This window comes from Nesoenas mayeri, assembly GCF_963082525.1.
Source record: "Nesoenas mayeri genome assembly, chromosome: 1".
Classification (NCBI taxonomy): Eukaryota; Metazoa; Chordata; class Aves; order Columbiformes; family Columbidae; genus Nesoenas; species Nesoenas mayeri.
In genome coordinates this window covers 188,380,018-188,393,519 of record NC_137541.1, presented here as the reverse complement: position 1 = coordinate 188,393,519, position 13,502 = coordinate 188,380,018, and the positions used below count along the sequence as shown (strand labels likewise).

Genomic DNA, 13,502 nt, shown 5'->3' with positions numbered 1-13,502 from the left:
CATAAATTGGGATACTATGAGTTTGTGTAGTTTACAAGCTCAGTCTTTACAAGCATTTTTTGAAATATTTGAAGGGCACATTTTTGAAGTATTCTAATTTGGTTTGTTGTTTGTTTGGGATTTTTTGGTGTTGTTTGTGGGTTGTTTTTTTTTTTCTTTTGTTTGGTTTTCCCCCATAGAAGGCCTTTGGGGCTAGTTTTAAAGGCATTTATGTGCTAGAAAAGGGGGACATCTTGTGAAATCCAGTTAGGGCTGATACATATCCTGCCAGTTATTACAGAGAAAAAAAATCTTCAAAGACGATGTTTAGCATGTTTTAGATACGTAGGCTATTTTTAGAAGAACTACTCAGAGTACCTGTACAATTTACTAGCTTTTTTTTTTTATACTGACTGAAAGAATGAGAAAAAGACAAGAACTATGAGAGAAGTTGCACTGAAGGTTCAAATAAGGAGGTTCAATATTTATGTGTTGTATATTTGCCTACCTTTGGGAGACCATTGATATGCACTGGTCTACAAAGTAACATAAATAAAACATCTGAATCCTGAAGGTTATAGTCCTGTTAGAGTCATTAGATTTTCCCAAAAAAAATGATGGCTGAAAAATAGATTTGATTTTCCTGAAAACTTAATAAAAGTGAGTTATGAATAAATATGTTTTAGTCTTCTCCCAACAGAAAAGGTTTCTTAAAGTCATAATGAAAATTAGTTGGAGAAAACTGGGAGAGTTACAGATGCTGTTTGTACTTAGTCATTGCATTCCCCATTACTTTGGGTATCACAGTAGATTGTAAACATGTCAATGAAAAAACTAATTTGTAGTGTAGGAATTAAGTGACTCATCTGGGGTTCCAGTTCACTCTCAACAATTTTCCTCATCTTTATGCAGTGGAGATTGTGGTCCAATGGGAAGACTTGAGAGCTCCTCTCTGTAGAATGTCTTTTCTAACATAGCAGTTAAAATACACTCCCGAGAATGGGAGATTTGGTTTCAGATCCTGTTAGGCAGAGAAGGGAGCTGGAGTTGCATTGTCTTTATTCTTGGAGAGTGTCTTAGCCACTTGTTTACTAAATAAAATCAGGGACAATCTTCGTTTAGAACAAATTCATCCTAAATTTATGAATAGGTTAAAGTCAACCAAAATTGGGTTTATTAACCCTCATTTTTTTTTCATCAAGCTGTAATCACATTCCCCTTGTCCATTGTTTAGCAACTTGTACACAGGTAGCTCTTTCAAAACTCTTCTTATAACCTGTGTCATGTGTGTCTTTTCATGTTCATATGCATGGATCTCTAAGTATATCTTAATTAAAGTCTTACATATGTTCTATCAGGAGAAACCCGCATCTCACTGAAATGATTCACTGTGTATACAGTTGAAAATTGTACTAGATTTTTGTCTTGCTTTTTATCCCAAGAGGCATCTGTAAAATCAATATTAAAGCTGTATTGACTTTTGCAGGACTGCTGCTATTTAACTCTTGCTTCTTCAGATTTTCTTGCAATCATGTATACAGGATTAGGCTGCTTGACCAACCTCAGTCTGTACCTTATATTGACAGTTTCTTTATGTTTCTTGTTTATTTGATCATGCTTCTGACATTTAATACATGACATCTTCACTTATATTCTATTCACATTCTTCAAATTATTAAATTTCCGGTATTTCCTATTTCTATGTTCAGCCAAGACCATTCATCTTTCCTGATAGTTAACGTTTTAATCTGTTACAGATTCTCCTTGTTTCTTGTCAATATTTTAGATTATTTTACATGCTTCAGCTAATTAATCCGGAAGGCAAAGGAGGTACTAGTGACTGAGGATTTCATTGGGAGTAAATACTCTCCTGCTTTTTCTGATAGTGAAGATCAATGATCTTCATATATTTGTCCTATAACCACACCTGAGATCATTCACTTTCTTCTATTCAGAAACAGGCAATTTATGTTTAGTAGATTAGGGTCATTTTATGTGCTCTAAGATTTGGATGTTTTAATGAATGTATGGTATGAAATGATTGAAAGAATCCATAAAAACTGGAGATGCAGCACTAAGGTTTCATTTGCATAAGTTTCAAAGACTGTATCCTTCTGTAAGCTTTCCATATCTCTTCAGTATATCTCATTGATTCTGAGTTATGTTTTTCCTCCTTTATTTCAGATGAATCTTAATGCAGTCAGCCTAATAGAAAGTTTTCTAAAGTAGGATTCAAAATGTGTAGTTTTTCCATACTAATGATCATTTGTTACAGACTCAAATCACAACCTGGAGCTGAAATCAGAAAGAGCAGTGAATTATCAGCAATATACATGTTTCGTAAAGAACTGGACATGTACATATGCATGAAGAATATTAATAACTTTCAAAGAGATACTAAGCTTTCTTTTCAGAGAATAAATTAATCTAACTGTAGGAAGAAGGTAACATATAATAAAGCAGACAAATTGTCTCACATTTTCTACTGTATTTTCTTCTGAAATATCTGGCAGAAGTTACTATTTCAGAGTACTTCTGTGAAAAATTTACCTTAAGGCTATACTGCTTTTTGAAGAACACTTCCTAAAAATCCTCATGCTTTCTGCTGCTGTGGGGGAGGAAAGGAGGAGCAAGAATGTTATTTCAGCCTTAAGAGGTTTCACATATCCCAGAAGAGCATGAAGTGATTGTAATTTAATTCCTCTTGCACAGATAGGTAGCACAAGACATCCAGTATTGAAAGCTTATATCTGACCTCTTGATTGACCATAGTGATTAGGTTGGAAGGCCTTTAAATTTTTAAATGGAGAAGAGATACAGAATGTGGATCACAGAGAAGAAGAAAGAAATTATAATTTTGTGTAACTTGATTTGTCTGTCACAAGCACTAGCATTTTTTTTTTAATTTCCATTTTTTATTTTTGCAGTTCAACACATTGATGGTATTATTAGTTACTTTATGCAAATTTCTAAAACCCAGAAGACTCCTGTACCATTTGCTGAGGTTATTTAATGAACCAGCAATGCACAAGCGGTATGCAGGTTGAACCAGCAGTGTTCATCGTAAGCATGATATAAATTATGATGAATTCAGGTTTAGGTTTACAAATTGAGAGTATACTTTTAGAGTAACAGAGTAGTCATCAGTAGTCACAATTGGTTTTAGAATTTTAAGGCACCCAATGAACAGAGAGACAAAATGAGTTGCTACAGCCAATTACTACTAAGCTTTCTAAAATTTTGGGGATCATTTGAGACCACTGTGATGTGATTCAGAAAAATTTGGACCAGTTTGGAACATTTAGGAAGTCTGAAATATGCTCTGTAAAGCAAGGCCTAAAATGAAATTATGGAAGTGTATATAACCTTTTCTTCTAGTCTATAGATTTCTGTTCCTCCATGAAAAAAATACATGAAGACCTGACAGGCATCTGTCACATTAAATTCTTTCTTTCATTCATATTATGCTAAGGTAAATAGCTATACTTCTTTCATAAATCTGATTTGTTTTGATTTGCCTGTTTTCACTGTGTGTGCTGTTGGAGTCATTTGTTTGGTTAAAAGGAGGCGTTTTCTTATTTGAAAGCAGTCAGTCATCCTCTTTCACCTTTCTTGTTCTGCTCTTCCTGTGATTGTTTTGCACATTTTTGACCACTCTATTGTGTTGTTTGAATAGTTTTTTAGTCTCCTTCATCTGGATGTCATTCTGTATTCACTTGCTGTATTTTGTTTTATCAGTAGGAAAGAGACATTTTGACAGGGTCACCATGTATGACATGTCAGAAAGCTGCGTTTTCTTTCAGTCTGGGATGATAATGTCTCACCAATTTTGCCTGTTCTTATAGTAGAGAGGTTTCTCTTGATGTTTCTTGATAATTTGTAATTTAATAACACCTGACCTCTCTCAATGGCCTGATTCAGGCTGACAAAAGAACTTCAACCATACGTAGAGCATTAGTATTTGCAGGATCTGGACAAGAATATCCTTTCTTGCTATGGGAACTGATTTTCAGTGTTGAAGTACACTCTTAAGAGTCTTTGCATTTATGGGAGGCCTGTACATTTGGGGGTTGGATTAGATGACCTTTAAAGGTCCCTTCCAACTCACAATATTCTATGATTCTATTACACCTGAGAAGTGAAGTTGACATATGTGGTCTTTGCTATGGAAAGTCAGGTGGTCTTTTGAATACTCTGAAAGACCACTGAGCTGTTGGAAGATAAGAAAGAAGACCTTGAATTTAGCTTCATCTTCTTTGAAAACGGAGCAGGAAAATAGGAGATACTTTTTCTCCAGTTGTATCAGCAATTTGGCAGATAACGATACCAGACCTTATAGGAGGAAAAAATTACTTTCCTTAAAATACAGACCAGAACAAAACAGATCTCACTCATTCACACTCTGTCTCATGTTGTCAAACACTAGAATGGTGTGTGTCTGAGGAGTCTGTCCAGCACTCAGGCAACCCCATGCTTGTGTCCCGATGCTAGGTCCAGGATCTGCTGCAATGATATGGAGAGCATGGGACACCAGCTATCAGGTCTTCCTCACATTTCCTGGACTCTTCATAGTTTGGAAACTAACTTCAGGTTTTGGAGATGCCTTTTTTTTTTACCCTTATGGAGCTACCAACAGCTTCTCTGTCCTTTCCCACTTCTTTGAGTCATCACTGTTCACTGGTTTTATCTCCAAGTTCTGGTTATCTTGTGAAACTACACATGTGCCTCTGGTCTTGATGGCCTGATAATCTATGTACCATTAGCGTAGGCCAGTCTAAGATGCCTTTTCCTGCTGTGTCCTTCCTTCTTGTGCCTCAGTACCCAAATATTCCCATTCATTCTTCATTCACACCAATCTTAGCCTTTCTATTGCAGTTCTCTACCAAGATGCTGCAGGTAGTCACAGTAGTTTCCTTATGAAATTGATATAATCAAGAGATGCTCCCACTTAAAATACAAGTCTTAATTTCTTATTTTTTCTATGGCACCACAGGGACTCTGTTCCCAAGTACTGAATCAGTATTCCTGAACAACCAGAACTGAAGTGTTTGATTGAAGTATTAATTGAGCTAGAGATCTTTGTGTGTGGTTAGGAGCTAATTTTAGGAAATTTCATGGTGTTATAGAGCAGATTAATTCAACCTGTGTAGACCCAACTTTATTCACCATTAGCTCCTGCTATGTAAACACTTCATATTAGCAAAGATTGAAAGAGATTGTTAACTACAGACAAAAGCATTTATTTTAGGGTCACGTATCTTAACAGCTATTGCATTGTGCAAACTCATCTTCTCCAATGAGAAATGGAAGGACACAGAAAACCATCAATATGCCTAGAATTACCTTTCTAATAGTATATGCTTCAGGGTAGTGGTAAAACTGTTGTTCAAAATGCAAACACATCAACTGGCATTGTTACCCCTCTAAAAAAAGTGAGAAAAAAAATTGCTTATGGATCGTTTTGTACACTGTCGTTACAGAAGAGGAGATCACAAAAAATAACACTTGTATATAATTCTCACAATGGCATCATCAATACAATTTGCATCACCAGTCTTTAAAATCCGGGGAGAATGAGAATTTAGACATATATTAATAAAATGCATTACTGTGAAATATTGTTCCACACATTTTCATCCAACATGCGCCATCATATTTACATATAAGTGTAACAAAATAATTATCAAAAGAACTTCTAGAGCAAGATGTGGCCTTATTACCCTAATTAGTTGCATTTTCTTGCTCTTTTATTTAATTACAATGATTAAGGAAAAGTATATCTGCTTAACCAGAAAATGTGTGTATGATGATGAAAATATGTTTTTTTAACATTTACAAATCAGGTTTGTTCTTCACTCAAGTTTTCTACTGAAACACGGGTTTTTTTAGGGTCAGTTTTATATATATAAATGGAAATATTAATTGGAAAAATGTAAATATAGTTGTCTGCACTATGACAGTTGTTCAGTGTTCAAAAAATAATAATTAGATATCTCTAGTATTTTCCTTTTTCTTCCCTTTTAACATGTACAGCTAGTCTTTTAGTTTTGAGATTTTAAAAAAGGAGTGGCTTAAGATTAAGTGAGAATGTGCTTGTTTGAATGCAGTGTTGTCTCTATGTAACTGATTTATGTCAGAATTTTTGTATGAAAGCCCTGTTCTCTTCTTAAGAGCTTCAAATTCTCAAGACTGCTTTTTAAACCTTATTTTTAAATGGACATGTTATTAATATTGCAAAAGCAAATATTTACTATGTTGCATTTTAGGTATTCAATTTACATCATGTGCTGCTGATTTAAACAAGTATGAAGGTTTGCCACAAGGAACCAAAAATTCCACAACAAACAAAAATTCTTGCTGATGCTTTGGTGCAGTTTTGCTAATCTGCCATTTCTTTTTCCACAGGAGTGTGGTTGTACCAGTAAAGAAACCCCCTCCAGGTAGCCTGGCCGTGACCACAGTTGGAGCTGCCACAGCTGGGAGTGGACTGCCGCCGGGTAGTACACCTAATATATTTGCTGCAACAGGAGCTACACCAAAAAGTATGATTAATACAACAGGTATTGTCCTTAAATATTTTTGTGACCCTCATTTTTTCTTGTTTGTTTTTTTTTTGTTGTTGTTTTGTTACTTTCAGTGGTGTTTTGTTTTTTAATCATCCTTTTTGTTACTGATTGTGTACTTCTAAAATAAAACTCTGAAAAGACTGAATTTTGGCCTTAATTAGAGGCTGTTTTGTTTTGTTTTGTTTTCTTGAAGTATGTTTATAATCTTTGATAGTTCACATTAGACTTGCACAGCCTTAAATAAGTGAATAAATACCCTTAATACTGTTTTAGAAACATAGTTTAGAACTGAAATGAGCTAACTTCTCCAGTCCTCTGCAGTAGAGGATGTATATGATATATACTGATTAATCCCTCCTTATGTGTCAGAGAAAGTAAAGACAGCTAGCTACTTAATAATTATATCATAGATTGTGGAGGGTTTATATTTTGTGCAATTACTATTTGTCAATGAAAATTATGCTATGATTTTTGGAAGGTTTTTCAGTAAGAACCTACCTGATTTAATTATGTTCAAGTCTTAGTAGTAGTTGTTTATTGTGGCCTATAGAAGGAGAATGAGACCCTTTTATAAAATTATTTATAATAGTGACCATGGAGAAATGAATCCTTACTGAGAGCAACTGATGTTTACTTAAACTCCTTTGAAATGTCTGGCTTTGGTCTGTTTTCTTTCTAAACTAAGCAAAAGCACTTGAGAGAAGAGCTCTCTTCAAGGATATCACAACTTCAGTCAAGGGTTGAGAAAGAGAAAATCTCCTGGGGGTTGCAGAAAATGGAGAGGGAAACTTTTGGCATCCTTCTGCTTCATGGAATAGTATGAAGACACACTCATATTTTTTTCTTTCCTTTTGCAGATTACCTTTAATACCTGGTAATAGAACTTTGATTTTTCTAAGGATAAAAAACCAAAAAAATCTTAAAATCTAATTATCCTGAGGCAGATGGGAGGAAGGAATGCTCTGAATAATGCTATCACTTCTATGAACAGTTCCATTTCTGTAGCCACTTCTGTTAATCTTGAATGGATTTCCTTTTAGGTACTCTTATGTCATGCAAAAAGTATCCTACATTGGAAACCTTGTTTTCCAAGTGGTGCTGAATAGTGTAAGCTTTTCAGTCTTCTCACTGATTAAAGATCTGAACTGTTTTTGATGGAATGTAGTAGCTCTTCTTTGTAAGTAATTGCGTTTAAAAATCAGTCATTTCCCTGATACTGTTCTTAGTAGAGGACAGTATTGCAGATACCATGGTACATTCACTGTGGCTGGGTTTTTTTGTTAGATCTTACAGCTTCTTTTTCTTTTTTGTCTCTTAGCTTGATAAAAGGAAAAGTATTGATTCAATGGAATTTCAGAAAGTATCAGGTTTAATTAGAACTACACGTGTACTGAACTTCTTTAGTGGTCGTATTTGGTAAAGCCTTTTGTGTCTGAAATAATCAGAATTAATGAGCTTTATTGGCAAATTCTCTTAAGAAATAGTTTGAAAGGTCCTTCCCCTCCAACCTTTTTTTAAATGTGAATTATTATATCAACAGTTTAGAAATGCTAAACACATTAATGACAGAAAAAAAATGTAGTGTCACAATGAAAACATAAATATCTATGAGATTAAAATGGTTATTTTGACATTTTTAATTAAGCTATGCCTATGGTAGCTAAAACAGTGATCACGTATATCAGTTTTTGAGATATATACAGGAAGTATCCAGATACTTTCTGATTTATGTACTTGTAGTCTGTGAAATTACCTATGTTATTAATGATTTTAAAGTAGCATATAGGATTTCATTTCAAACAGCACCTTTTTTTTCCTATGGTAAAAAAGAAACAGTATACAATTTTTTAGAAACACTAGATGTCCCTCCAAACCTATTTACAGTTGGTTTTATACTATGTCATAGTTACTCTAGAAATACAGTTGTATTTTTGAGGTATATTCTGTGCTGAACTTGTGCAAAAGGTGTTTTTTTCAGTTATTCACAGATTGCAGTCACTGTTTACATTCCATCTGCCATTGCTGTTGTAGTCAATGTCGCTGTCATTATGTAATTCGATGTATGTAACTGAAGTCCTTTTAGTGCTTTGAACGTATCTTTTGGGAGGTAGATTCTCTTCCTTTGTCTCTTTATGTAAGAAACTGGTTTTCTAGCTTTTAGATTGGATTTATGTAATTTATATCCTGATTCTCACTTCTATGTTAATTCAGTAGTTCTAGGTCTGTTTAACCTTCTCTTCTGGGAGCCTATCTGGTTAAACAAGTTAGCAACTGCATTGTTAGACAACAACCTTAATGAAGAAAATTTGACTTTGGAAGGAAAAGGAAAGAAGCAATAACAATATGTGCTATCTATTTATATATTACTATAAATATGTAGATAATATAAAACTATAAATGATATTTATATATATATATATATATATATATATATACACATGCACACATATACACATACATATGAAGCCTTTATCTTTTTTAAGCTACCCTATTCCCAGCTAAATTACTGTGATTCCTAGTTTGGGAGAGACAGCCTACCTTATATTTTTGTGCTTCCTTCTCGGTGCATTTGGGTACATTTACAATTTGTATTTAGTCCAAGTCAGAACTCACAGTGTAAGCCACAATCCACCTCCCACTCACATTATTAAACAGCAGACTAAATCAGTTCCTAGTTTAATTCCTGAGCCTCACCAGCTACTCTAGTGTCAACAAACCCAGCAAATCCTGCTGCATTTTGATACTGTTTTGGATGTCAAAATTCTGGTTTTTATCTGAAATCTTTTATCTTTAAAAATCACAATGAATCTCGAAAGTGGGGTTCTCCACCCCTTGTTGGTAACTTGGATAAACCCTGTTGCCCGTGGCCCTGGTCTCCAGCAGCGTTGCAGGCCCTTAGGCTTTGCGCTCCAGCTCCAAGGCTGTTGGTCGCTCCCTCTCCTGCCCTGACGTGTTGCACAAGGTCTGTGCGGCAGAAAAGGGAGAGCATTTATCACAGTGATCTCGCTACTGTTCATGGCCACGCTGAGCCTTTGCTGGTTTGCTTCAGAGAGACTGAACTCACAGTGCCGTTTCAGCAAACATGATAGATTGGCATTTAGAGTCTAAGTTTAGCCCTTAGCTCTGACCCAGATCACATAAAGTATAAATGTGTGCTCTGTCTGCATCTTTTCTCTCGGCAGCTGTTCACAACCCATTGAAATGATACCCCTACTGCCCTCCCTACTTTTAAGACCTTAAAATTCTCCTTGAGTCAAGGAAGGGAAGAGAAAATATAAAATTAGTTTTAATACTCCTCAGACACTAGTTTTCTCCATTACTTACTGAAGGAATACACATTTTCTATCTTCTCTGTCATTTTTTTAGTTTTCATTTTATTTTCTGCCAGTAATTGGACTGGGCAGCCAAGAAGTGTGTGCATATATGTATTTAAAAAAAAATAGTTTAACTTCTATTCTCCCCTCAACCTCATCTTAAATATACCTTTGTTTTAGAAAGATCTTGCTTTACAGGATGATGTAAAAATGTTTTCATCTTTGGAATATAATTTGGGAATAATGAAAATGAGGTAAGGATTTGTTTTGCCTGATTTTCAATAGCTTTTTAAGCTTATTGTTGTTATACTAGCAATATAAGGAATTTATTTATATGATAACCATATTGAATGGTTTGAATCGTTTTAGAATAAATAACATTATTTCCTTATTTAAAAGTAGATGACTAAAACAAGGACTATATTAAAAATCTATAAAACTTAAGTTTCTTCAGACTGAATTAAGATCTTTATTTTTTGGGGGACAGGTGCGGTAGACTCAGGATCTTCTTCTTCCTCTTCGTCATCCAGCTTTGTGAATGGTGCTACCAGCAAAAATCTCCCAGCTGTCCAAACTGTTGCTCCAATGCCAGAGGATTCAGCTGAAAATATGAGGTACACAAGTTCTATCCTTTAACACTAATTATAATTTCTCCTCCCACAACAACTTCAGATATACAAAATACTATAAAAAGAAAGATATATAAAAATATATTTTAGCTCATTTAATAGGCATTATTGTAGTTATTGATGTAGTACAATATGTATTTGTATACCTTCCTGGTACTAAAAATGGGTATAGTAAAACAATACTTCACTGAAAAGTCTAACTTCTAAGAACTATGCTAGACGCTAAAATGACATTAAAAGTAATTTTTTAGTTCTCTGGCTTTTTACATTGCTCAATAATTATAATAAGAATTAGAACACAAGCACAACTTAGCAACAGAGCACTAGCAAGTGGAGAAACAGAAGCTCTTCCAAGCAAACAAAAGCCCTATTTAAATGGGAGAGTACAAAACCAGATACAAACACCAGCTCTGAGTTGGTGTTGCAAGAGACACGGACCATGGGGTAGCTAATAGCCCTCTTACACTGACTGGCAGCCAGGAAAATGCCCCCTGAAATTCCTATTAAATATCTTTGTAAAATCGGTCATTGTTTTGTAAAGGTGTGTGGTTATGCCGTAGCACACTTCAAAAATGAATTTTTGACCTTTACAAGGTGCACATCTATCTGCCCTAAAAAGCTGATGCAGGGTATAGGAGTTGTCAAGTGTCCCTTAGTTTGCCAGCCACATTGATGTACGATTTTAAGATTGGAGTGGTGACAGCAACCAAGCTAGCCGTTCCTGAGTTCACAAACTCATGAACAAAAGAATTTAATATCCTATTATATTATATCCTAGTGAACTAGACAGGAAATAAACTTAAATCAAGGGCCCTGGGTAATCTGAAAAAAAAAAAATAAAAAAAATAAAAAATTTGTGCTTCAGTGATTTAACATGCAGACCAAAAAACGCCTTTTTTTGTTGGTCCTATCTGAAGTGTCAGGGGAGTGGTGCAGGTGGAGTCACAGCAATGGGTGCAGGCCCAGGCTGAAAGCGTGAGGGCTGTTGGGTCCACTCCAAAAAGGTGCAAATGATCAAGGAGAGAATGACTGGCTACATCAGTCTCCACAGGGAGTTTCCCAATGGTTGCAGGATGTGTTAGAAGGTATAATAGATGTTAGAAACAGCTGTAGAATCAGATTGGTCTCTTCCCTCCTTTGCTCCTCTGTGCATGCATGTGTGTACAGGAAAGGCAGTAGATGGGGCACCTGCTTCCCTAAAACATATTTAGTATCTCTGCATATGTATTTTTCTTAATTTTGCTTGTTCTTTTAGAAATTGAAGAACCAGAACTTCAGTCAGTTTTCAACATGTAAATGCACCAGAGATTTATATGAAGGAAAAGAGATATTTTTTTCCTCTTTCTACATATTAATTTCTGTCCCTTGATATGCATTTTTAAACAGTGCTAAACTTTGATCTCATGTTTTCACAGAACGGTATTCCCAGTTGCCCATGAATAGATCCATAATACACAAGATCAATCAACTATCCACTTGATAACAAGGTGTTTGTTCATAGCTCATCCAAAGTGTTGATTAATAGCACATGCACACCTCAAATATTACTTGATTCTTAGATAAAAATTTATCTTAATTTAAACAATTTTGAGCTTGAATTTTTTTAAATTGTATGTAAATTTTTCAGTGTTAAATGAACTCTAAAATTAGGCCTTTTAAACTTATTTACAGTGAAAGCATATTTTAAAGCATGGATTAGATAAGTTTGGATTAATCTAGTAGACTTTTACCTCTAGCAGCAAAAGCTTGGGGTAGATTCATGTTGCAAATTATAAACTCTAAGCTAATCACATTTCAAATACAGTCAATAGAGGCTTTAGCATAGTGAAATTTGTTTCAACCAATCATCTTAAATAAAGGCTGGTCATATAAATCTCTCCTTTAGAATACTAGAAAGTGAGTATCTGAATTTGAAATTGCAAAGCAGCACATTGAAAGAAAATAAGTTATAGGAATTCAGTAAAATAATTTCAAGCTAATGAAGGAAAACTTCCAATGTGTTTATAATGTCAACTTTCTTTTTAAATGTAGGGATCTTCATGTGATCTGAATTTAAAAGTCCACATGTATTTATAGATAGTAGGTACAACATAAAATTCAAATGTCAGTGTTTGTTCTCTTAGATCCTGTGAATAAATGTAACTTCTTCCTATAACTGTGCTTTAAAATACCAATAAAATTTTGGTACCATAATTCAAGCACAAAGAAAACCCCTTCAGCCACCAACAGCCTGAAAAAGAACAGCAAATATTCTCGGTAGAGCAAAATACGTACATAATTTATTTTCTATTTTTAAGTAATATTTCATTTCTTTGAGATAACAAAGCAGGTTTTTAGTCTTGGCATAAGTGTTTCAGAGGGCACAAGCACACAGTATGTTGCATTATGCAACATATGCAGCATTATGCCCTGTCAGGTTTTGAAAGGGAAGAAGGTCTCTTAAGGGGTACAATCTTTAGTGTACTGCTGATTTGTGTCCTTGTATTTGTATTTTTGCTGGGTTTATATCCTTAGACAAAGGAATATTAGTACTGGCATTTAAAAAGCAAACAGGAGTCACAACACTACTTCTTATTGTACAAGTAGAAATTAAGGAACAATTCATGCTTCAAAGGCTGTATAGTCTCAGGAGGCAGAGAAGTATAAATGCGAAGGCAAAGTGATTTGCCTGGGATCATGTTCCCTCAGGGTTGAAGAATATTGATTTTCTTCACACCTGTGCTAGAACACTTCCTCATGCACTCCCTTGTCCAGGACTGCAGTAACAGATGTTTTTATTTGCAAGCTCAAACAAAAAAGCAAGTATGAGTGCCTTGGGTGAATAAGAACTTTTCAAGCTTTCAAATCTATATAAAATGATGGGATGTGCATAAGCTGAGATAGGTGAAATGGACTTACACTTGAATATCTGGCATTCTTCTTATCAAGTTCAAAAATGAGAACAAAACTTTTACTGGTTTTGGAGTATTTTGTAAATGCTGTAGAATTTATGAAGCTGCCACACTGCTGACTCT

The 13,502-nt window shown here is 34.8% G+C and overlaps 1 protein-coding gene across 4 annotated transcripts in view; it reads left to right on the top strand.

Annotated features, from left to right (window-relative positions):
* NBEA (neurobeachin) overlaps nucleotides 1-13,502 on the top strand; it is a gene marked incomplete at both ends in the record, with an annotated part of 484,059 nt that overhangs the window by 193,789 nt on the left and 276,768 nt on the right. For all 4 annotated transcript variants that reach the window (XM_080363323.1, XM_080363325.1, XM_080363322.1 and 1 more), the window contains 2 exons: nucleotides 6,385-6,539; nucleotides 10,347-10,473. In XM_080363323.1, the coding sequence (XP_080219449.1) occupies nucleotides 6,385-6,539; nucleotides 10,347-10,473 (282 nt within the window). The remainder of the gene's footprint in view (nucleotides 1-6,384; nucleotides 6,540-10,346; nucleotides 10,474-13,502) is intronic.